This window comes from Rhinoraja longicauda, chromosome 17 (genome assembly GCF_053455715.1).
Source record: "Rhinoraja longicauda isolate Sanriku21f chromosome 17, sRhiLon1.1, whole genome shotgun sequence".
Lineage (NCBI taxonomy): Eukaryota > Metazoa > Chordata > Chondrichthyes > Rajiformes > Arhynchobatidae > Rhinoraja > Rhinoraja longicauda.
In genome coordinates, this window is record NC_135969.1 from 40353195 (window position 1) to 40378995 (window position 25801).

At 43.8% G+C, this 25801-nt stretch overlaps 1 protein-coding gene across 4 annotated transcripts in view; it reads left to right on the forward strand.

Moving 5' to 3' along the window:
* Positions 1-25801, forward strand: part of prickle2b (prickle homolog 2b) — a 182412-nt gene that overhangs the window by 14957 nt on the left and 141654 nt on the right. Inside the window, exons 1-2 of one of the 4 annotated variants that reach the window (XM_078414551.1) lie at positions 3060-3283; positions 8748-8833. The exons of 1 other annotated variant lie outside the window; for it this stretch is intronic. In XM_078414551.1, coding sequence (XP_078270677.1) covers positions 3242-3283; positions 8748-8833 — 128 coding nt within the window. In that variant the 5' untranslated portion in view covers positions 3060-3241. Of the gene's footprint in view, positions 1-3059; positions 3284-8747; positions 8834-25801 lie in introns of those variants that run through there. 2 more of the 4 variants (XM_078414552.1, XM_078414555.1) reach the window with 2 other exon arrangements.

The following is a 25801-nucleotide window of genomic DNA, read 5'->3' on the forward strand; positions in this document are numbered from 1 at the left end:
GTATCATTAGTCGCTACGGTTCACAACTGTCAACTTGGCATTTAGTAAACACGTAACATTTCGAAGCAATTGTTCATGATGTCGAAAGGGAAGGTAATTTAATTCTCAGTACTTTTATTCATAAGTAGCCCTCGCGTGTGACAGTGACACTGAGGTTAAGGTAGAAGCCCTGTCTGTGTATCATTTCAGTGAATTCCCTCCAAGTTATTTTGCGCCGATTAGCTTGAATAATCTCCCGATGAAAGTACTTCCAATTAAAACTACTTTAAAAAAAAAAGAGTAGCGGTCAAAAAGATGGTTTTGAGAGCACTTTTTTAAAAACTGGCGCGTCAGGTTAATTCTCTCTATCCCCGCAGTTCCATACAAAGACGACCCCATGATCACTGATAAACTTTTTGTTTTGTTCCGGCTGTTGTCCTAAATTGTAAATATTTTAAACCTAGACATAAATAGTTCATACCCAATGAAGCAATGTATGGGACACTTTTTCTTTTGTCACAATTTGGTTTTCAACAAATCAACAACTTTATTTTTAACGATCGGTCCATCCTTGCAATCATGTAATAAAGGATAGGGAGCGCTTTGGAAACGTGTAATTAACTTTTTCAAATGCAAATTCGCAATCGGCAGCATTTACACAACAAATGCACTTTCTATTGAAGGGGAAATGTTCACTGTATTTAAGTGCGTGTCCTCTCGCCCATTCACATTTTTAATCTTCCAGTTTTTTTTAACATTATGTAATTGGCTTCAAGAAGTCTGGTTTCCTTTTTAGTGTAAATAGGGTTTTTTTACACAGACAGTACAACACAAGGTCAGGCAGCATCTCGGGAGAGAAGGAATCTCCCGAGATGCTGCCTGACCTGCTGAGTTACTCCAGCATTTTGTGAATAAATACCTTCGATTTGTACCAGCATCTGCAGTTATTTTCTTATCTTACAGTACAACACAAGAACAGGCCCTTCGGCCCGCAATGTCTGTGCCGAACATGATACCAAGGCCAACTCCTATCTGCCTGCACATGATCCATATCCCTCCATTCCCTGCATATCCGTGTGCCTTTCCAAAAGGCCCTTCAATGTTGCTATTGTATCTGCCTCCACATCCACCCCTGGCAACGCATTCCAGGCATTCACCGCCCTCTGCGTGTAAAACAAACTTGCCCCGCATATCTAGTTTGAACTTTTCTCACCAATAATTCCTTAAATCGAAATCCCTCATAAGCACGACCATTGTTCCATACCAGGAGGAAATAAATGACTATCTCTCTCATCTTAGCTTTTAAAAAAAAAACACTGATTGCCCTTCAGTTCGCCCACAATTTCTGAAATAGTTCCTCGTATTCTTTCTGGGTTAATTCTGAGTACGTTTGTTTCTGGTACAACACGGAAGGAGTGTCATTTGGCAGGCAATTCTCATCTCCAGCCTCACTTGTCTCAGCTGACATTTATCGATATTCAATAATGGTGGTACTCTTCTAATTTCATGTTGAGGACACAGAGTGCTGGAGTGACTCAGCGGGTTTGGAAGCAGCTGTGGAGAACATGTATAGAGACGTTTTGGGTCGGGACCCTTCTCCAGAGATGCCTCCTAACCCGCTGAGTCACTCCAGCACTCTTGTCTTCTTTTGTAAAACCTGCATCTGCAGTTCCTTGTTTCTACATTCTTCTACTTTCGCATTCTTCACTTCTTAAATAAATAACCAGCTGAGAGTTCCAGTTATTCTGTCCTACATCAGTACTGTGGGCCAGACGAGATCCACAAATTTCCCCTTCCTCTTGCAATCTTAAAAATGCATTTCCATGTTTATTTTGAAAACCCAAGATCCATGTGTCTTGTCCTTCACTATTCATTGAAACATAGAAAACAGGTGCAAGAGGAGGCCATTTGGCCCTTCGAGCCAGCACCTCCATTCATTGTGATCATGGCTGATCATCTACAATCAGTAACCCGTGCCTGCCTTCTCCCCATATCCCTTGATTCCACTAGCCCCTAGAGCTCTGTCTAACTCTCTTTTAAATTCATCCAGTGAATTGGCCTCCACTGCCTTCTGTGGCAGAGAATTCCACAAATTCACAACTCTCTGGGTGGAAAAGTTTCTTCTCACCTCAGTTTTAAATGCCCTCCCCTTTATTCTTAGACTGTGTGGCCCCTGGTTCTGGACGCCCCCAACATTGGAAACATTTTTCCTGCATCTAGCTTGTCCAGTCCTTTTTATAAATTTATACATCTCTCTATAAGATCCCCTCTCATCCTTCTAAACTCCAGTGAATGCAAGTCCAGTCTTTCCAATCTTTCCTCGTATGACAGTCCCGCCATCCCAGGGATTAACCTCGTGAAACGACGCTTCACTATTCCTGCAACTAAAATAATTTTGAACATATTTTCCAATTAAAAAATATATATATTCCAATGGACCTTTACTTTATATATGTGACTTGTTCCTTCATTATTCCTGTCACTAAAATAATTTTGGACACTTTCCAATTAAAAAATATATATATTCCAATGGACCTTTACTTTATATATGTGACTCGTTCCTTAACTATTCCTGTCACTAAAATAATTTTGGATGCCTTCCAACAACAAAAAAAAACATTTTCCAATGAACCTTTACAATATTGTATCACTAGTTCATTCACTCTTACTCTCTCTGACATAATTTCGGACGCGTTTCGTTCCACCCCGTTTTTTTCTAGATCCGAAGAGAAAAATGGAACTGTATTTATTTCCTGGTGATTAAAATAAAGAAAAATACGAATTTCCCACAGAGCTTCACAATATTCACACGACTCCTTTATTCAGTATTACTGTCACTGAAATAATTTCCTTCCACCTAGGTTTGAAGAGAAAATTGGAACTGCATTAACTGTGCTTAAAATAAAAGATTAATTGTTTTGTCTGTTTTTTTTGTAATAAACAATTCTTATTAGGCTCAGCACGGAGTGTTGAGTGCAATGTTGGATCTGGTAGGTTGTGCGGCCGCTATTTGTTACAGGGGCGGAGTATGTGACCGGAAGATGTGAAATTTCCATTCACAATATTGTAGCGAGCCGGTGAGAACGAAGTCGAGCGCCGCTCTCGGGAGCTGCAGTTAAAGGAGTCGGCTATTTCCTCTCCCTTTTTTGTGTGCGTGTGTGTGTGTCACAGTAAGACTCTCGTCCTAACTAAAATATAAGTCTTCTCCTCTCTCTGTGCGTGTCTGTCCTCCGAACCAAAGGGGCTACTGACCTACCCTGATATGTTCAACCGTAGCTCGAGGAAGCGTAACTCGGGCAAATGGGTAAGTATTGTACTCTCTCCAGGTTAGACGCGTGTCTTGTAACAGCACACAGTTTCACCTAGGAGTCTATTATGTTGCAGGGCGATAGAGAGCTTGCCCATCCCCCTCCATTCCGTGCGTAGAAAGACACTGTAAAGGTTAGGGGTGTTATTTTTTGGTGTACATTCTGGTGTGGTGTCATCCTCGCCACGGCTGACTGTGTATTTTATTGGGGGCCAATATTGAGGCTGGAAGGTTGGCATTTGACAGACGGCTTGGTTAGGCAGAGAAAGACGGACCTCTCTCTCTACGAACCTGCCGGCAGGCTCTACATTTTCACTGCTGTCTCTACCTTTCTGTGCTCGCGTTTAGCAAGTTTGTAACGCCGTGGTATCCACCTTTTTCGTATGTTCTCTCCCTTTGTGCACAGGGTTACCACTGGGCACGAAACGCCAGCCCAAGGTCCTTTTAAAGACCTGTAATTTTAATAGGAGGTAGTGCAGTGTGTCAATCAGACACTGGCTGTGGGGCAAGCAAGTCCTTCAACCGTGGATACACCAATTATTCTTGTTTATATCCCTAGGGAACAGGAGGAGACCTCATTGAACGTACGAATTATATATTTGAAATATATAAATATTTATATATTTTTTAAACGTTGTAAACTTTAAAATCTGTTAAAACGTTAAAAAAAATCTGTTGTAAACTTGACTAATACATGTATCAAGGGATGTGGGGAGAAGGTAGGTGAATGGGGTTGAGAGGGAGAGATAGATCAGCCATGATCGAATGGTGGAGTAGACTTGACGGGCCGAATGGCATAATCCTGCTCCTTGAACTAATGAATTTATTAACTCATTGGAAATTTAACATCCAAAAACAGTTTGTTTTTTTTACAAATTATCAAGCGACTTTTAGTGTAAGAAAATAGCTGCAGATGCTAGTTGAAATCGAAGGTATTTATTTCACAAAATGCTGGAGTAACTCAGCAGGTCAGGCAGCATCTCAGGAGAGAAGGAATGGGTGACGTTTTGGGTCTTCAGACTGAAAAGCGACTTTTAGTTGCACATTTTAAAAAACCCATAGTTTGACAGATTTTTAAACGGTCAGATTAGCTTTCATTTACTTGTGAATGTTACCTCCAGGATGAAACTCGGTTTATCCTTTCAAACACTCATGTTCATCAAGCTAATTAGCTCCTTAAGGTGGAGTCATTGAGACTTCAAAGCCAATTGTTTATCTTTATGCATCAGATCTTTAAATATAGAAGAGTACAGCACAAGAACAGGCCCTTCGGCCCACAATGTCAAAGGCTAAGGAAATATTCTATATTTAGCAATTGTGGGGGAGGAGGTAGAATTGACATTCAAAAAGACACAAATATTAAAATCTCATCCACAAAAAAACAGACGTGTAATTCAATTTTGGATAAGGGAAAAGTAGATCATAATGAATACATTTGTGGTATTTGATTTCAAATGTGAACTGATGCATTTATACAGTTGGTAAAGACCTTTTATAATATGAAACATGCTGAGAAATATTTCTACTGGTATGGTTACTGGTCAAATCACTTTCATGCGAATGTAAATATCTTGCCTGTAAAACTATAGTCAGGAATGATTTGGTCCCATTTTCCTTGATCTCCATCCCCTTTGTCCTGGTTTCACACCTTACAAATCCTTATCTATGTACCTCCCACTCCCCTGACATCAGTCTGAAGAAGGGTCTCGACCCCTTCGCCCATTCCTTCTCTCCAGAGATGCTGTCTGACCCGCTGAGTTACTCCAGCATTTTGTGGCCATATCTTCGATTTAATTCGACCTAATTTATCTTCGACCTTAATTAATCTGAGATCAATACAGATGGATTTCCAGGGGGCCATGTGTCATGGTGGGCCGAATGGCCTGGTCCGTGTTGTGCCTCTGTTGATCTCTGAAGGCTGCAGGGACTGGTAGGTTTGGTGATGAAGGCACATGGGATATTTGCCTTTTGCCACTGAGGTTTAGTTTAGAGATACAGAGCGGAAAACGGTCCTTCGGCCCACCCAGTCCGCGGAGACCAGCAATCCTCGTACAGTAACACTATCCCACACACACACACACACCATTTTGCAATTTTACCCAAGCCAATTAGCTGACAAACCTGCACATCTTTGGAGTGTGGGAGGAAACCGGAGCTCCCGGAGAAAACCCACGGCGGTCAAGGGGAGAACGTACAAGCTCTGTGCAGCCAACACCCTTAGTCAGGATCGAAACTGGGTCTCTGGCGCTGCGAGGCAGCAACTCTACCGCTGCGCCACCATGTCGCCCATGAGGTACAGACTCCATGGGAGAAAATATCAGGGGGAAAGTGAATATAACACAGTTTCTGCAACAATGTGTGTGTGTGTGTGTGTGTAGTTCTGGTCACCGGAGTACAGATAGGGATTGTGTTTTGGTACAGAGAGAGAGTCAAGGAAGATTATTAGGATATGGCAAAGGCTGAAACGTTTCAGTAAAGATGGGTTTAGGAGCTCTCCTAACATTAATAGGGCAAAAGTAATTGAATTGCATAAAATTATAGGAAGCCTTGTTGTGGTGAACCTGAAAGGCCTACTGTTCTTGGCCAATTACCGGAGGACATGAATCTAAGTTAATTGGTGAAAGGATCAGAGAGAGGTTATTGAGAAAACTTCTTGGCCAGAACGTTATGGGCTGGAATTCACTGCCTGGATGAGCGGTTAACACAGAAACTCCCACTGCTTATAAAACACGCCGAGAAGAACACTTGAAGTTTATAGAATACAGGGCTGTAGACTGGGGGCTGAGAAGTTGGATTTACTGAAGTGGCTTTTATTTGGATTGGTTAAGGTTTAGTCTCTACTTTCCTGCACCCTAAGTATCGGCCGCTCTATAACGTTGCCAGTCACGGATCTTGCAGTGGGATGGATATAGAAACATAGAAACATAGAAAATAGGCGTAGGAGTAGGCCAATTGGCCCTTCGAGCCTTTCTGAAATGTTCACTGTTTCTCTGTCCACTTAATGCTTCCTAACTTGCTGAGTATCTCCAGTGTGTTTTCTACATTTCATATTTGCTGCAATTGTGATAGTTTGCTGTGGTCACACGTCTGGAAGCACAATGACCAACAGGCCCTGCCAATGTTGAGTTGAGTTTAGAGATACAGCGCGGAAATAGGCACTTTGGCCCGTCGAGTACCACACTAGTGTAATCCTGCACACACTAGGGACAATCTCCAATCTATGCCGAAGGCAATTGACCTCCGACCACCTGCACATAGAAAATAGGCGCAGGAGGAGGCCATTTGGCCCTTCGAGCCAGCACCGCCATTCTTTTGGAATGTAGCAGGAAGCCGGAGCGCCCGGGGAAAACCCACGCGGTCACGGGGAGAACTTACAAACTCCGTACAGACAGCGCCAGGGTCTCTGGCGCTGTGAGGCAGCAACTCTACCGCTGCGCCACCCAGTTGCCCCAATGTGATTGACCCTCTGTTACGTCCTCAAGTTTGGGCCGTTAGGGATGGACAATAAATGCAAATAAGGTTTACTAGTTTACTAGTTTAGTTTATTATTGTAGTGTGCAAGTTTTTTTTGTAGTGTGCTATTCAGTAAAACAAGAAGACCACTCATGATTACAATCAAGCCGTCCACGGTGTCCAGACACAGGATGGAGGTAAAACGTTTAGTGCCAGATAAAGTCCGATTCAAAGGACTGCTATGCGGTAGATAGAAGACCAGGACTGCACTCCAGTTGGTGAGAGGACGGTTCAGCTGCCATTTAACAGCTGGGAAGAAACTGTCCCTGAACCTGGAGGTGCACGTTTTCAAACTTCTGTACCTCTTGCCCGATGGATGGGAGAGGGGTGACGAGGGAGTGGCTGAGGTGAGACTCATCCTTGGTTATGTTGGTGACTTATCCTTACGTTGGTGACCATGCCAAGTCTGCATGCAGTGTTTATAAAGCCAATGGAAAGGGAGGTTGGTTTTTGTGATGGTCTGGGCTGCGTCCACAACTCTCTGCAATCTCTTGCAGTCTTGGATGGAGCTGTTCCCAAACCATGTTGTGATGCATCCTAATATAATTCATGACATCTACTGGGGCATTTTGTGGTCAGCATGGACAGGTTGGGCCGAAGGGCCTGTTGCCATGCTGTATGACCCTGTGACTCCATCCACATTCTAAAAAACACATTAAAAAATAGCTACGAGGAAGAACCTTCACCCTGAATTCTTAAATCTGTTTCTTTCTCCACGGAAGCTTCCGGACATATTGCATGTTTCCACTATTGTTTGTTCTTTTTTTTCTTAAACATTACTTTTGTGAAGCGAAGAATGAGCATAATCACCTGAAGATCATGGGACTTAATTTCTAGCTCATCATAAGACATAGGGGGAGAATTAGGCCATCGAGCCTGCTCCGCCAGTCGATCGTGACTGATCTATCTTTCCCTCTCAACCCCATTCTCCTGCTTTCTCCCCACAACCTTTGATGCCCTTACTAATCAAGGACCTAGCAACCTCCGCTTTAAAGCTACACAAGGGGTGTTTAACACAATGAAAGGGGTTTATTTGTTGATGAACATTTCTGTTTGCTGTTCTTTTTCCTCTTCTCCCCGAGTCTCCCCCCGGCAACTCTCTCTTCCCCCCCTCGCCCATCGGCCAAAAGGTACAGAAGTGTGAGAACGCACAGCTCCAGATTCAGGGACAGTTTCTTCCCAGCTGTTATCAGGCAGCTGAACCATCCTACCAACAACCAGAGAGCAGTCCTGAACTACTGTCTACCTATTTGATGACCCTCGGACTATCCTTGATCAGACTTTGCTGGCTTTACCTTGCACTAAACGTTATTCCCTTATCACATATCTATACACTGTAAATAGACAATAGACAATGAACAATATACAATAGGTGCAGGAGTAGGCCATTCGGCCCTTTGAGCCAGCACCGCCATTCAATGTGATCATGGCTGACCATTCACAATCAGTACCCCGTTCCTGCCTTCTCCCCATACCCCCTGACTCTCGCTATCTTTAAAGAGCTCTATCTAGCTCTCTTGAAAACATCCAGAGAATTGGCCTCCACTGCCTTCTGAGGCAGAGAATTACACAGATTTACAACTCTCTGACTGAAAAAGTTTTTCCTCATCTCCGTTCTAAATGGCCTACCCCTTATTCTTAAACTGTGATCCCTGGTTCTGGACTCCCCCAACATTGGGAACATGTTTCCTGTGTCTAACGTGTCCAACCCCTTAATAATCTTATACGTCTCAATAGGATCCCCTTATTGAAACATTTAAGATGGCTAGATTGTAATCGTGTATTGTCTTTACGTTGACTGGTTAGCACGCAACAAAAACTTTTCGCTGTACCTCGATACATGTGATGATAAACTAAACTAAACTGCTGTTTTGGCCTTTAAGTGCTTTTAAATTGTTTATTGTACATGAAGACTTCTCACAAGCCATATTAATATCGTATTTTACAGCTCTCAGCAGTGGATAATGCAGAGAAGGGGCAGCCATGTAATGTGTGTGGAGACCAGTGTCCAGGCTTGGCGTTACATAACTGGAGGTATTAACGTTTCTTTGGCTGCATTTGAAATACTGATTATCAATAAGTAATCCAGTTAGAAACATAGAAAATGTACCGGCGGCACGGTGGCGCAGCGGTAGAGTTGCTGCCTCAGGTTCCATCCTGACGGGCGCCGTCTGTACGGAGTTGGTACGTTCTCCCCGTGACCTGCGTAGGTTTTCTCCGAGATCTTCAGTTTCCTCCCACACTCCAAAGACATACAGGTTTGTAGGTTAATTGACTGGGCAAATGTAAAAATTGTCCCTAATGGGTGTAGGACTAGTGTTGGTGTGCGGGGATCGGTGGGCGGCGCGGACCCGGTGGGCCGAAGGGCCTGTTTCTGCGCTGTATATCTAAATCTAAAAAATCTAAAATAGGTGCAGGAGGAGGCCATTCGGCCCTTCATGCCAGCACCACGATTCATTGTGATCATGGCTGATCATCTACAATCCTTCTCCCCATATCCCTTGATTACACTAGCCTCCAGAGCTCTATCTAACTCTCTCTTAAATTCATCCAGTGATTTGGCCTCCACTTCCTTCTGTGGCAGAGAATTCCACAAATTCACAACTCTCTGGGAGGAAAAGTTCCTTCTCACCTCAGTTTTAAATGGCCTCCCCTTTATTCTAAGACTGTGTTGTGGCCTCTGGTTCTGGACTCCCCCAACATTGGGAACATTTTTCCTGCATCGCGTTATTTTACAGAACTGGGTAACTCTACAACAATTCTAAAACTGATTTTTCAAAGTCACTCGGGGAATACCAAACGTTATTCCTTTTATCATGTATCTGTACAATGTAAATGACTCGATTGTAATCATGTATTTTCTTTCCGCTGACTGGTTAGCACGCAACAAAAGCCTTTCACTGTACCTCGGTACACGTGACAATAAACCACACTATATAAATTGAAAACCTCAGTCACTATTGCCCTTCTTTCAATGCAGCAGCACTTAGTTGTATTAATATTTCCCCTCTCTACCTATCGTGTCAAGAGTGTTTTGTGCGGGAATGAACTCCAGATGCTGGTTTAAACCGAAGAGAGACACAAAAAGTTGGAGTAACTCAGTGGGACAGGCAGCATCTCTGGAGAGAAGGAATGGGTGACGTTTCAGACTGAAGAAGGGTCGCGACCCTTAAACGTCACCCATTCCTTCTCACCAGTGATGCTGCCTGTCCCGCTGAGTTACTCCAGATTTTTTGTCAAGGGTGGTTTTTTTTTGTCATATGTCCCAAAACAGAACAATGAATTGTCATTTGCAGCAGCACATCACATATGTTATCACAGTATGTGTAGGAAGGAACTGCAAATGCCGGTTTATGGCTAAGAGAGGCACAAAGTAACTCAGTGGGCCAGGCAGCATCTCTGGAGAAAAAGAACAGGTGACGTTTTGGGTCGGAATTATTCTTCAGTCTGAGCTGGGGGAGGGGGGGGGGACACTCTGGTTTATTATCCCACCCCCCACCGCTAGTTTCAGTCTGTAGAAGGGTTCCAACCCAATACGAGACCTATTCTTTTTCTCCTGTAAACAATACTCATTGGACACCGTAATGAATAACAAAAAGATGTTCAATATGTAAAAGTGAACAAACAATGTCGTGCAAAGAAAAAAATCAATGCTCGCAATTATTTAGTTCGGAGGCACAGCGTGGAAATGCACCCTTTGGCCCACGCTGAACATCGATCACTCGCTCACACTAGTTCTTTGTAATCCTAGTTTTGCATCCTGCACTCTAGGGGCAATTTACAGAAGCCAATTAACCTACAAACCTGCACGACCTTGGAGTGTGGGAGGAAACCGGAGCACCCGGTTCTCCCTGTGGACCGCGTGGGTTTTCTCCTGGTGCTCAGGTCTCCTCCAACATTCCAAAGACGTGCAGGTTTGTAAGTTAATTAGCTTCTGTAAATTGTCCCCAGTGTGTCGGATAGAACTAGTGAACCGGTGATCGCTGGTCGGCACAGATTCGGTGGGCCGAAGGGCCTGTTCCCACTGTAACTCTAAACTAAGCCAATATCTCCAGAAGACCCAGGTGTATATTTTTATTGAGATGCTTTTTGTATTAATTCACTTGAGCTATAAAGTGGTAATGCTAAATTTCTTTGGATTGCATTTGTGCAATTTAAATGAAACGTGAGGTGAGGGGGGGGGCGGGTGGGGGGTGATAATACTGAGCCTTGCTCTAACCCTTGTCATTGCTTGTAGAGAAAGAGCTGTCTCCCCTTTATTCTCGGGGGAAAACATACAAACACAAAGGAATGCTTTTATGGGCGCTGATTTCTTAGAGAGCCATAAAGGTTTTTCAATCAGAGCACAATTGCATATCAAAGTAGGTTGTAAAAGCTTTTACTCTACCCTGAATAAAGTTTCACCGCCAAAACTATTTATACCCTGAGACTCCTTGGTGTACCCTTGGGATTCAAACACCTTCCACCAATGACGCACAGAGGGTGGTGGGTGTTTGGAACGAACTGCCAGAGGAGGTAGTTGAGGCTGGGACTATCCCAGTGTTTAAGAACCAGTTAGACAGGTACATGGATAGGACAGGTTTGGAGAGATATGGACAAAGCGCAGGCAGGTGGGACTAGTGTAGCTGGGACATGTTGGCCGGTGTGGGCAAGTTGGGCCGAAGGGCCTGTTTCCACGCTGTATCACTCTATGACTCTCTATGACATTGAGAGGCAATAATTTCAATTTGATATGTAACTGGCAAAGGGCAATGAGCAACTGAAGCAGCGCAAATATAGAAAGTCGTTTATTCTTCATTTATTTTTCACCATCACCCATGTTTCATCAAAGATATATATCATCATCTTAAGAGTGTTCTGGGACTATTTATTCCATCATCTCAACAGCTCGCTGTGTCATAAAACTCTGATCACTCATAAAAGTTTAAATCTATTCACAAAGAAATGCAAACAAATGTCAATCCTTCTTTATAGTTTCTTTTGTCGTGATCTCTATTGGTACTTTGAGAAAAAAACTTCAATAAACCATTTTTCACGCCTGCCTAACTTTAAAGAGCTCCTGATCTTTTCATTCATTTTAGAGATGCAGCTTGGAAACAGGCCCTTCAGCCCATCGTATCCTCTCACCCATATACTAGTTCTATCCCATACACCAGGGACAATTTACCGAGGGCAATCAACCAACAAGCACGCGCGTCTTTGAAATGTGGGAGGAAACCGGAGCACCCGGTGAAAACCTACACGGTCACAGGGAAAATGTGCAAACTCCGTACAGGCAGCACCCGTAGTTAGGGTTGAACCTGGGACTCTAGCGCTGTAAGGTAATAACTCTACCGCTGCACCACTGTGCCACCCCTAATATATATAAAGGATTGACCCAGGTTCCTTCAGCTTTGCAGCAATACCACACACACACACACACGCACGCACGCACGCACGCACGCACGCACGCACACACACACACACACACACACACACACACACACACACACACACACCAACATACACCAACATACACCCACATACACACAATACCCGAAACGTCACCCATCCCTTCTCTCCCGAGATTCTGCCTGACCTGCTGAGTTACTCCAGCATTTTGTGAATAAATACACACCATATTTATATTTGTTTATATATGTATTGGTATATAAATAAGATTTTTGGAGGGTTATTAAATGCTTTTGACTGTGTTGAATTATGTGCAAAAAATGGGAAAAGATATATAGCATGAAAATAGCTGAGAAGGAGCTGGGGGAAATGCATATTTGCTTTCTTGAAAGACAAATAGCTTGCTAAAGACCTCCAGGGCGTGCAGGTCAGTGGATCATATAAAATAGTTAGCATTCTGTACATTGTTGTGTTGATTTGCACCCTTGGTAAAACAAAATGTCATTGTGTTGGAGGTAGTGGAGAATAATTTCTGATTGATTTAAACTTTAACTGGATTGCAATTCAGTATTTTAAACGATCACTCTCCATTTCGGTACATTTAGGAAATAGTAGTGAAATGTAGAAGTGTTTACATTGGCAGTCCACTTTCCTCACTCAAAATGCAAGAGTGAGTTTGAACAACTAAAGTATGATGTATGGATGAGAATGTCAGACACCCTCTAACACATGAGCTGTTATTATAAAAGCGCAATGTGGATTATTTCAAAACCTTCTCTAAATACACAAGTAAAACATTGTGGTGAAATCTCAATGCATAGTGAACTAATTATGCACCATTTCTAACAGATAACGGGCTTTGATGGTTTTGTAGTATAATTCGAAATCAAAATCCCTGTTTTGTGAAAATGTATATATATTTTTTAAATAGTGGAAATGCACAGCAAAGCTACAACACAACATTTACATTCTCAAGTTTTAAAACACAAGTCAAACGTTGGAGTAACTCAGTGGGTCAAGCAACATCCCTGTGGAGAACATGCGCAGGAAGGAACTGCAGACGCTGGTTTAACCCGAAGATAAACACGAAATGCCGGAGTAACTCAGCGGGACTGGCAGCATCTCTAGAGAGAAGGAATGGGTGACATTTCAGGTCGAGACCCTTCTTCTGTTTGAAGAAGTGTCTCGACCTGAAACGTCGCCCATTCCTTCTCTCCCGAGATGCTGCCTGACCCGCTGAGTTACTACAGCATTTTGTGTCTACCTTCGATTTAGACCAGCATCTGCAGTTTTTTTTCCTACTCCCAATAGACAATAGACAATAGGTGCAGGAGGAGGCCATTCGGCCCTTTGAGCCAGCACCGCCATTCAATGTGCTCATGGCTGATCATTCTCAATCAGTACCCCATTGCTGCCTTCTCCCCATACCCCCTGCCTACGCTATCCTTAAGAGCTCTATCTAGCTCTCTTGAATGCATTCAGAGAATTGGCCTCCACTGCCTTCTGAGGCAGAGAATTCCACAGATTCACAACTCTCTGACTGAAAAAGTTTTTCCTCATCTCCGTTCTAAATGGCCTACCCCTTATTCTTAAACTGTGGCCGCTTGTTCTGGACTCCCCCAACATTGGGAACATGTTTCCTGCCTCTAACGTGTCCAACCCCTTAATAATCTTATACGTTTCGATAAGATCCCCTCTCATTCTTCTAAATTCCAGCATTGACACAGCGACACTAACCGCTGCTCCACTCTGCCCTTCTGCTGGAGATGGGAGGAAAAGAAATAGATGTGCAACACATTCTCAGAAAGCACAGAGCCAGGGAAGGGAAGAGAAAGCAAACGGAAAGACCTGTGGTAATATGGAAAGCAGGGTGGATTAAATGACAAAAGAGATTTGGGTGCATGGTTTGAGGGGGTGGTAATGGAATGTATAAAAGGCAGGTCAACTACAAAAGGCAGGTCAAAACTCAACAATGAACATCTATGTTCATTTATCTATCTATATATGAACATCTATGTTCTATGTCTTTGGTTGGACCAATGAGAATATTTATTGTGCACTAGTGTTGTGGTTATTTCGGAATTTTTACTTATTATCGACATGTATTATGTTTGCCGGCCTGTCGTGTTGCTGAACATAAGAATTTCATTGTTCCATTGTCGCAACATATGACTATTGACCCGTTCACTGCCAGGTTTTGTTTCTACTGTAGGCCATGACCCGAGTATACTCGGCACTGAACAGGTTAAACACTCTTGGTTTCACTTTTGACTCTTGACAGGTCTGCAAGGAGGTTTCCCCATTTAGAACTGAGATGAGGAAAAACTTTTTCAGTCAGAGTTGTGAATCTGTGGAATTCTCTGCCTCAGAAGGCAGTGGAGGCCAATTCTCTGAATGCATTCAAGAGAGAGCTAGATAGAGCTTTTAAGTATAGCGGAGTCAGGGGGTAATGGGGAGAAGGCAGGAACGGGGTACTGATTGAGAATGATCAGCCATGATCACATTGAATGGCGGTGCTGGCTCAAAGGGCCGAATGGCCTCCTCCTGCACCTATTGTCTATAAATTGCGATAGTCCAATAGTATTTTTTCTGAGATTGTTGAATTTTGCATTGTGTCTGGGAACGTTTAATAGAGCGAGACAGTGTGGAAACAGGCCCTTCGGCCCAACTCACCCACACCGGCCAACAATGTCCCAGCTACACTAGTCCCACCTGCCTGCGTTTGGTCCACATCCCTCCAAACCTGTCCTATCCATGTACCTGTCTAAACGTTGGGATAGTTCCTGCCTCAACTACCTCCTCTGGCAGCTTGTTCCACCACCCTTTGTGTGTAAAAGGGTAATAACTGTAATAACTGTAAGACAGAAGAGCAGCTTATTTTCTTCACCATCTTGCAGACGTTACAATAGCAAATGCCGGAGAATAAAGTGTCAGGCAGTTAACTCATGGTTGAAGGTCACCCTTACGGAATGATGAGAGATGCTGAGTTATTCCAGCTTATGTGTTCATCTTCGGTTTAAACCAACATCTGCAATTCCTTGCTACACTAAAAGCCTTAACGTATCCCCTCGTCCCTTTGTTTCACAAAGCAGTTAACAATTGTTTCCTCCCACATCCCAAAGACATGTGGGTTTGCATGTTAATTGGCCCTCTGTAAATTGCCTCATAGAAACATGGAAAATAGGCGCAGGAGTTGACCATTTTGGCCCCATCAGGCCAATACCGTCATTCAATATGATCATGGCTGATCACCCAGAATCAGTACCCCGTTCCTGCTTTCTCCCCATATACCCTTGATTCCGTTAGCCCTAAGGGCTATATCTAACTCTCTCTTGAATTCATCCAGTGAATTGGCCTCCACTGCCTTCTGTGGCAGAGAGTTCCACAAATTCCTCGAGGGTGCAGGGAGTTGATGTGAAAGTAGGATCACATAGAACTAGTGCGAACGGGTGATCGATGGTCAGCATGGACTCTGTGGGCCGAAGGGCCTGTTTCCATGCTGTGTCTTTCATACAAAAAGTAGTTAGAACGATGTTCAAAGTAAATTTAGCAGAGAAATGAAGTGTAACACACTCTTGAAGAGTTACAGATTTAACCAATTTAGCTTGAAGCTGTATCTTTAAACTTAAAGGAAACTTGTGTTTGACTTAATATAAAGGACACAGCATCTGCTGTTCATTGCAACACATAAACTGATATTTCAAGTCGATCTATGTTTCATTTAGAAATAAAAATGGTCGAGGTTAGGGCCCTGGATAGGTAGAGGTAGAAATCTGTTTTTGTATTAGATGGGGGAGGGATGGTAAAAGGATCTTGATGTCATGGAGCGAGCAGACCTTGCTCTGTTAATGTTTAGCCGAAACTATGCAGATGGCATTTAAACTGAGTTCATCCCACACATTGGTGTTTCTGGCCTTTGTACAATTGCATGGCCAAAACTAAAAGCCCTAAGCTTTGCAAGAATGATCCCAGAGTTGGTTAACTATGAGGAACTTTGACAGCACTGGGCCTGTACTCGCTGGAGTTTATAAGGGGAACCTAATTTAAATGTACAGAAAATTGTGAAAGGACTTGGATGGAGTGGATGTGGAGAGGATGTTTCTACTACTGGGGGAGTCTAGGACTAGTGGTCACAGCCTCAGAATTAAAAGACGTTCTTTTAGGAAGGAGATGAGGAGGAATTTCTTTACTCAGAGGATGGCGAATCTGTGGAATTCTTTGCCACAGTGGTCTGTGGAGGCCAAGTCAATGGGTATTTTTAAGGCAGAGATAGCTAGATTCTTGATTAGTACGGGTGTCAGGGGTGTTGGGGAGAAGGCAGGAGAATGGGGTTAGGAGGGAGAGATAGATCAGCCATGATTGAATGGCGGAGTAGAATTGATGGGCTGAATGGCCTAGTTCCGCTCCTATCACTTACGATCTTATGAAGATAGAAACAGAAAGCTGGACTGACTCAGCGGGTCATCTCTGAGAGATGCTGCCTGACCCACCGAGTTACTCCAGTATTTTGTGTCTACCTTCGATTTAAACCAGCGTCTGCAGTTCTTTCTTGCACTACAATCTTGCAGATTTGTTGAATGCAAAACCAACATGTTGCAATTGCAGGCTAATATTGAATTACCTATGGTTTCATTTTGAACTTAGGTAATTGTCATAGTATCACCATGCCAGTAACCAAGAGTGTTTAATTCTCATATCCAACAACGAAATTCTTACACGCAGCAGCACAACAGGCCTGCAAGCACAAGATTCACAGATATCATAATAATCAATAACTTATTAACCCGAATACCGATGCCAAAAAACCACAGTGCTCAGAGCAACCAAAAACAGTCAGAGTTCAGAGTTTAATTCGTATGCAATTTCCAAATTCCCCCGGTGTGGGACAAATAAAGGAATATATTATTATTATTATTATTATTATTACTGTGAAGAATTTGCACTATACGTCACTAAATCTTTGACCAAATATGGAGTTCCTTTGTGCTAATTTATAGAGTAATTACGACTCATTTTGGCATGGAAATTGCTATTTGATATCTACTGTATACTGTTATATTACATCAAATTGGTCATAGCCTCAGTATTAAAAGGATTTCCTTTAGGAAGGAGATGAGGAGGAATTTCTTTAGTCAGAGGGTGGCGAATCTGTGGAATTCTTTGCCACAGAAAGCTGTGGAGGCCACAAGTCAATGGATATTTTTAAGGCAGAGATAGAGACATTTTTGATTAGTACGGGTGTCAGAGGTTATGGGGAGAAGGCAGGAGAATGGGGTTAGAAGGGGGAGATAGATCAGCCACGATTGGAATGGCAGAGGGGACTTGATGAGCCGAGTGGCCTAATTCTGCTCCTATGGCTTATGGCCTCATGAAATTGTAACTAGTTTTTGTTTTTTGGCCGTAAACATGGTCCTTGAAGAAGCAGGATCTGCTTTTGCCGACTTGGAATATGAATGTTGGGGGAGTCCAGAACCAGGGGCCATAGTCTAAGAATAAGAGGTAGGCCATTTAGAACGGAGATGATGAAAAACCTTTTTCAGTCAGAGAGTTGTAAATCTGTGGAATTCCCTGCCTCAGAAGGCTGTGGAGGCCAATTCTCTGGATGCTTTCAAGAGAGAGCTAGATAGCGGAGTCAGGGGGTATGGGGAGAAGGCAGTGATTGAAAATGATCAGCCATGATCACATTGAATAGCCTAATGGCCTACTCCTGCACCTATTGTCTATTGTCTATTGTCTATTGAATCAACAATTCTCAGATGATGTTTCAGACTGTGGTGTGCAGGGCTTTTATGTAAATAATATTTAAATGTTATTATGCAATGTGTTTTTTATGTTGACTTTTGAGAATGATTGTCGGTGTAGTCATTTGCTCTGGGATTTTCTCCAAAAAGTGTTTATTGGAGTTTATTGATATTAATCAGTAACTTCAATATAACAAAGAGGAAGCTGATTGAACTTTATTACGTTCCATCACAGTGTGGAATGTGGAATCTGCTGTGGTGGATGTTTATGTTAAATGTCACATTATGTGGCTGTGTGTCTTGTTGCTTTTCACTTAGTGTGGCTGTATGGTAACTCAAATTTCACTGTACCTTAATTGGTACATGTGACAATAAATTGATCTTGAAATCTTGAAATCAGTCTGAAGAAGGGTCTCGACCCGAAAAGTCACCCATTCCTTCTCTCCCGAGATGCTGCCTGACCTGCTGAGTTACTCCAGCATTGTGTGAATAAATACCTTCGATTTGTACCAGCATCTGCAGTTATTTTCTTATACTACTTGAAATCTTGAAATATTGTTTATTAATGTTGATTTGAATTTTGTATCTGGGCTGCCAGATGAACTAAGAAAGCACCTATATATATTTTTTAGAGTGCTCAGATCAGATAACATGGCTTGTATTAACAGAAATGTTAACCTATTTCCTAATGCATGTATTCAGTTTACTTTAGTTTAGACGCACAATGTGGAAACAGGCCCCTCGGCCCACCGAGTCCACGCTGACCAGCGATTCCCGCACACTATCCAACACACTCGGCGGGTCAGGCAGCATCCCTGGAGAACATGGATAGGTGACGTTTCAGGTGGAGCAGTGTTGCTCCAGCACTTTGTGTCTAAACATGAGTTGAGATCTACTGATGATGTAGCAATCTTGAAATGAAGATGGAGACAAAATGCTGGAGTAACTCAGCGGGCCAGACAGCATCTCTGGAGAAAAGGAATAGGTGACGTTCCGGGTCAGGACCATTCCTCAGACTTTAAGTGAACGTGGGTTAGATATTGTCTTTAATGGGGATCACTATTTAACAACAAAGCCAATAGGCAATAGACAATAGGTGCAGGAGGAGGCCATTCGGCCCTTCGAGCCAGCACTGCCATTCAATGTGTTCATGGCTGATCATTCTCAATCAGTACCCTGTTCCTGCCTTCTCCCCATACCCCCTGACTCCGCTATCCTTAAGAGCTCTATCTAGCTCTCTCTTGAATGCATTCAGTGAATTGGCCTCCACTGCCTTCTGAGGCAGAGAATTCCACAGATTCACAACTCTCTGACTGAAAAAGTTTTTCCTCATCTCAGTTCTAAATGGCCTACCCCTTATTCTTAAACTGTGGCCCCTTGTTCTGGACTCCCCCAACGTTGGGAACATGTTTCCTGCCTCTAACGTGTCCAACCCCTTAATAATCTTATACGTTTCGATAAGATCTCCTCTCATCCTTCTAAAGGATGGTAACTTAAAAGAGTAACTTAACTTAGGGAGCCAACGGTAACATAAGAGAGCTAGGCTTGTATACACTGGAATTTAGAAGGATGAGAGGGGAGTCCAGAACAAGGGGCCACAGTTTAAGAATAAGGGGTAGGCCATTTAGAACGGAGATGAGGAAAAACTTTTTTAGTCAGAGAGTTGTAAATCTGTAGAATTCTCTGCCTCAGAAGGCAGTGGAGGCCAATTCTCTGAATGCATTCAAGAAAAAACTAGATAGAGCTCTTAAGGATAGCGGAGTAAGGGGGTATGGGGAGAAGGTAGGAACGGGGTACTGATTGAGAATGATCAGCCATTATCACATTGAATGGTGGTGCTGGCTCGAAGGGCCGAATGGCCTACTCCTGCACCTATTGTCTATTGTCTAAAAGGGAAAGGTGCAGTGTACTGTAAGTATTGGCACCATTGGTGTGAATACTGTAAAGAATGTCAGTGAGAGGGTAAAGCTTCTCTTTCTGGTGAAAACCTTTTGCCGTGAGTAAGCTCTCTTCATGCTTGCTTCTGTGTGCGACTCTATTGAAGTCTCTGGGATGCTTTAGCTGTAACCTCCACCCTTCTCCCGCCCGAAGACTTTCCCTCAACAAAGAATATTGTATTTGTTAAAGAAAGACTCAGAAAAGCAAAAGTATTCATTTCCATGATTCACAGCTTTTGGAATAGTGCTCCTTTTAGGGCTCCAATGTCTTTGCTGTATGGCACAGGGAGCAGTTTTCATTTATAACCGCATCAGTGCTTGAAATATGCAGTCTTGGGTTATGAGCTGAATATTGTGTGAACTTTTTAAAAAAAACCAAATGTAATGGTTTGAAATGTTAATGCTTTTATTTTAAAGGCAGTTGTGCTGTTCACCACTTGTGTTTGAAGGAGGTAATTTGCAGTATTTCAGAATCATTTTGCAAGTCCCTAAACTCTTGTGCACACGTGCGTAAGTGTGTGTGCGCATGCACACACCCACGCAGCTCTTTAATTCAGTGCATCAAATATCGGCACGGTGGCGCAGTGGTAGAGTTGCTGCCTCACACTGCCAGAGACCCGGGCTCGATCCTGACGACAGGTGCTGCCTGTACGGAGTTTGCACGTTCTCCCCGTCACCCCGTGGGTCTTCTCCGGGTGTTCCGGTTTCATTCCGCACTCCAACGACGTACAGGTTTGTAGGCTCATTGTCCTCAGTAAAGATTATAAATGATTCCTACTTATGTAGGATAGTGCTAGTGTGCGGGGATCGCTGGTCGACATGGACTCGGTGGGCCGAAGGACCTGTTTCCACGCTGTATCTTTTTTCTGATCAAAGAGTATATATCTAGTATATGATCAAGAAGATTATTATCTAAATTTCATTGTAATAAGACCTTTCTGAAGAGGAAATTTTAAATCTCATTTTGATATTTAGTTTTTGATTTGCATTTTGTTTTTCTCTGAAGACTGGGATAATAATACTCGATCATTCAGCTTTGCAATCGTCAAAGGAGGTGACCCACATTTTAATTTTCCAATCATTCTAAGTCAATGAAAGCAGCTCGGTTCCACGCTTTAGATGGTTTATCTTGCAGTGTGTTTTCAATGAGAGAGAAATCCTGAATTTGTTGTACTGGGTACAAAGTCATCTTGTTGAGTCTCATTGTCTGTAACTCGTTCTCACCTAGGCCACTGCTAACAATGGCCTGTCTCCTTTATCATCGTTTCTTTTTTGCACCATCTTTTATTCATTTGTTCTACATCTCTCTATATCACCGTCTATATCTCTCTTGTTTCCCTTTCCCTTGACTCTCAGTCTGAAGAAGGGTCTCGACCTGAAACGTCACCCATTCCTTCTCTCTTGAGTTGTTGCCTGACCTGCTGAGTTACTCCAGCTTTTTGTGTCTATCCTGAATTCTTAGCTGCTTTGGGAGAAAATTGTTCCCAATGTGATTATAAAGGCATGGATCATGAAAGTCTGCTGAACTATACAGTGATTGTCAAGGTGAACAGTACGTGGTTTTAGTTTTAGAGATACAGAATGAAAACAGGCCCTTGGGCACACCGAGCCCACGCCGATGATCAATCACCCCTTCACACACATCCCGTTACCATACAATACGGTAAAACTATATTCACCCCCAGAGGGAAATTGGTCTGCCTACAGTCACAACACACAACAACGCACACGGAAACTTGAATTTAAATTACATCAAAAGTGAGGAAAAAAATAGGAAAAGACAAGCGACTGTTGGCTGGCGGCCGTGTGCACAGCGCCTTCACCGGAACAAACAAACGCAGGTTTATCCCCTGGGCAGAGGATTCTAAAACTAGAGTGCCCCCCCCCCCCCCCCCACCGGGTCCTACTTTGTTCTCCCTCCGTCCTCACTGCGGTCCCCCCCCATGCCGGGCTCCCCTTTGTTCTCCCTCCGTCCCTCATTGCGGTCCCCCCCCCCATGCCGGGCTCCCCTTTGTTCTCCCACCGTCCCTCATTGCGGTCCCCCCCCATGCCGGGCTCCCCTTTGTTCTCCCACCGTCCCTCATTGCGGTCCCCCCCATGCCAGGCTCCCCTTTGTTCTTCACCTGGATCCCACTTTCGCATCCACTTCCTACATATTAGGGGTAGATTATAGATGCCAATTAACCTACAAACCTGAATGCCTTTGGCTTGTGGGAGGAAACCGGAGCCCCAGCGTCCTTGGGTATGGCCAGAAGCTTCAAAGGAAAGAACCTGAAGAGTCATAAAACTTGTAAAGTTTTCAAACTGGGGAAGGTGCACTCGGGAAGCAGTCCAGACCTCTCCGGGAGCACGCTGAGGCAAGTACAGTCAGCTGAAGGAACGCAGACGCTTTCCTTACAACTCAGCGGTATGAATACTGATTTCTCCACTTTCAAGTAACCCTTGCATTCCCTCTCTCTCCATCCCTCCCCCACCCTAGTCGTCCTGCTAGTTTCACTGTTTGTATCCTTTCGATATCACCTCTTCCACAGCCAACAATGGACCATTGTGGGCTCCTTGGCCATCGGTACTGGCTCTGATTTGTTCTGCATCTTTTCATACCTCTGGCTTTCCTCTCCCCTGACTCTCAGTCTGAAGAAGGGTCTCGACCCGAAACGTCGCCCATTCCTTTTCTCCAGAGATGCCGCCTGAACCGCTGAGTTACTCCAGCATTTTGTGTCTATCTTTGGAAGCAAGATATCCTTGATCCCAAGAGCCTGCCTTGACTGATGAACTTATTTTCCACAGTGCAAAGATTTGACTGGAAGGGTTCTCTTGACACTCTTGGGACAGAAAGATCTTCCTTGTGCATTCTGAAGACATCCCCGATTCTGGACGAGCCTTTTAGCTGATTCAGTGGGCCCTGACTATGATGTGGTTACCAATGAAAAATGACTAGTTCTATGTTATCCCATTAGTCATAGAGTCGTACAGCATGGAAACAGGCCCTTCGGCCCAAGTTATCCTTGCCAACCAAGATGTCCCAATCCTCGAAGACCATTCTTGACCATCATGTTCTGTCAAAATGTATGTCGCCTAGATCTTAGTAGAGCTACTTTAAAATGTATTCAGCATAATTCATTGTAAAACGTATTTTAATAGATTAATCTAGCATTGTAAATATGTTGGCAGAAACCGCACATCGTGCTATTTATATCAAGGATGGTTAATCTATATTGGGGAAATCTATTGAAACAATTTTTATTCCTCCTTTGTGATGTGCGTACCCAAGTAGACCAGAATTTATTGCAGGTCCCGAGGGTGGAGCAGTGGCACAGCTAGTTAACCTGATGCCTCACTGAGCTTGAGACTCGGGTTCGATCCTGACCTCTGGTGCTGCCTGATGTGGAGTTTGCACGTTCTCCTGTGACCATGTGGGTTTCCCCCGGGTGCTCCGGTTTTGCTTCCCACATCCCAACGAGGTGGCGGGTTTGTAGGTTAATCGGCCCTCTGTGAATTGCCCCGAGTGTGGAAAGAGTGGATGAGAAAGTGGGATGACATAGAACCAATGTGATCGATGGTCGGCGTGGGCTCGGTGGGCTGAAGGGCCTGTTTCCATGTTGTGTCTGTCAATCTGTCAAATGCTTATGGAAATGTATTTCTCCTTTCTCATGAATATCTTGCAATTCAAACCTCCGGGGTTGGCTGCTGCTGCATGTTCTTGTCATTTTATGCTTCAGGTTCTAGAAAAAACATGTCAGGAGATTCCTAGTTAACAGGTCATGCAGTTGGAATGTGTTCAATTGATAACAGCTTCATAGTTGGTTTTGGGGAAAGTCTGAGTTATTGGCAATGAATCCCAGACAATAGGAATCTAATTTAATTAATGCTTTTCCACATTGAGAGGTAGCGTTGCCCAATGCATGGTTTGTTTGTGCACATGTTTATCTTATATTCCACAAAGTCAGAGTAAGTTAATAAAACTATGAATTTGATTCTGCTGCAAGCCAAAATTGAAATATGGTCTCGGACGTTTGGCGTGTCCCCAACAACTCTCACCAACTTCTACAGATGCGCCGTGGAAAGCATTTTATCAGGACGCATCGCAGCCTGGTCTTTCCAGGTGAGACAGAGGTTCACCTGCACCTCCTACAACCTCATCTATTGCATCCGCTGCTCCAGATGTCAATTTATTTACATCGGCGAGACCAAGCGCAGGCTCGGCGATTGCTTCGCTCAACACCTGCGCTCGGTCCACGTTGGCCAAACTGGTCTCCCGGTGGCCAAGCACTTCAACTCCCCCTCCCATTCCCAGTCTGACCTTTCTGCCATGGGCCTCCTCCAGTGCCATATTGAGGCCCATCGGAAATTGGAGGAACAGCACCTCATATTTCGCCTGGGCAGTTTGCAGCCCAGCGGTATGAACATCGACCTCTCCAACTTTAGATAGTTCCTCTGTCCCTCTCTTCCCCTCCTCCTTCCCAGATCTCCCTCTATCTTCTTGTCTCCACCTATATCCTTCCTTTGTCCCGCCCCCCTGACATCAGTCTGAAGAAGGGTCTCGACCCGAAACGTTACCCATTCCTTCTCTCCCGAGGTGCTGCCTGACCTGCTGAGTTACTCCAGCATTTTGTGAATAAATACCTCTGGTTTGAGAACAGCTCCATTCAGGACTGCAAGAAATTGCAGAGAATTGTGGACGCAGCCCAGACCATCACACAAACCAACCTCCCTTCCACTGACTCAATGGCACCTCGCGCTGCCTGGGCAAGGCCAGCAGCATAATCAAGGACAAGTCCCACCCGGTCACTCCCTTTCCTCCCCTCTCCCATCAGGCACGAGGTGCAGAAGTGTGAAAACACACTCCTCCAGATTCAGGGACAGTTTCTTCCCAGCTGTTATCAGGCAACCGAACCATCCTGGAGCCCAACAATTGGAGACCTCCCATCTATCTCATTGGAGACCATCTGATTATCTTTAATTGGACTTTACTGGACTTTATTTTGTATTTAACTTAATCCTGTAGCTCTACAATATGGGCAGGCTGACTGTAATCATGTACAGTCTTTCCGCTGACGGGATAGCACGCAACAAACATCTTTTCACTGTGGCTCGGTACACGTGACATATAAACAAAGCTAAGCTGTGGTCTTTCTCGGGACCATCCAGCATAATAATACCACAAATACCAAATGGTGAAACATGCAGGGGAATTTACAGTGCACGAGAAATGGCTAATTTAATTTCCTGGCAATTCTCACAACTTAGTGTTTATTCTCATTAAAAATAATTTAGAAAGTCTTAATCGCAACCTAATGATTTTTCTCTCGCTAAGGCATCTCATGCTTACATTTTAAAACTGCAATCTGTTGCCCAATTGATTAAAAATCCAGTAACGTTGCTTTCATTCAACAGAGAAATTGTTTAAACAGCCGTTTCTCTTACATAAATATTCAGTTTTAATATTGGCATCCGGTGTGCCCAAAGCCCATTCAGTTCAGTAGTTTGTTTTTAAAAATGTTAAAAGATTCTTTTCAGTTTTCCAACAAAGCTTGACCTTATTAAAACCACTAACACGACATCTGTTTATTCTTGGGACATGTCAGAGCTGGCAATGCCAGCATTTACTGCAGTCATCCGTGAACTGAGGCAGTTGGAGTCATTGGCACTCGCGAGCGTGGAGTTGTTACGTAAGGCAGACAGGGTAGGGTTGGCAAATGTCCTTCTCTGAGAGACTTTAGTGAACCAGATCAGAATCGGAGCGTGGCATGGCGGTAGTGCTATACTGCCTCACAGCGCCAGAGACCCGGGTTCGATCGTGACTACGGGTGCTTGGCTGTACGGAGTTTGTACGTTCTCCCCGTGACCTACGTTGGTTTTCTCCGAGATCTTCGGTTTCTTCCCACACTCCAAAGAAAACTTCACAAGTTATAGGAGTGGAATTAGGCCATTCG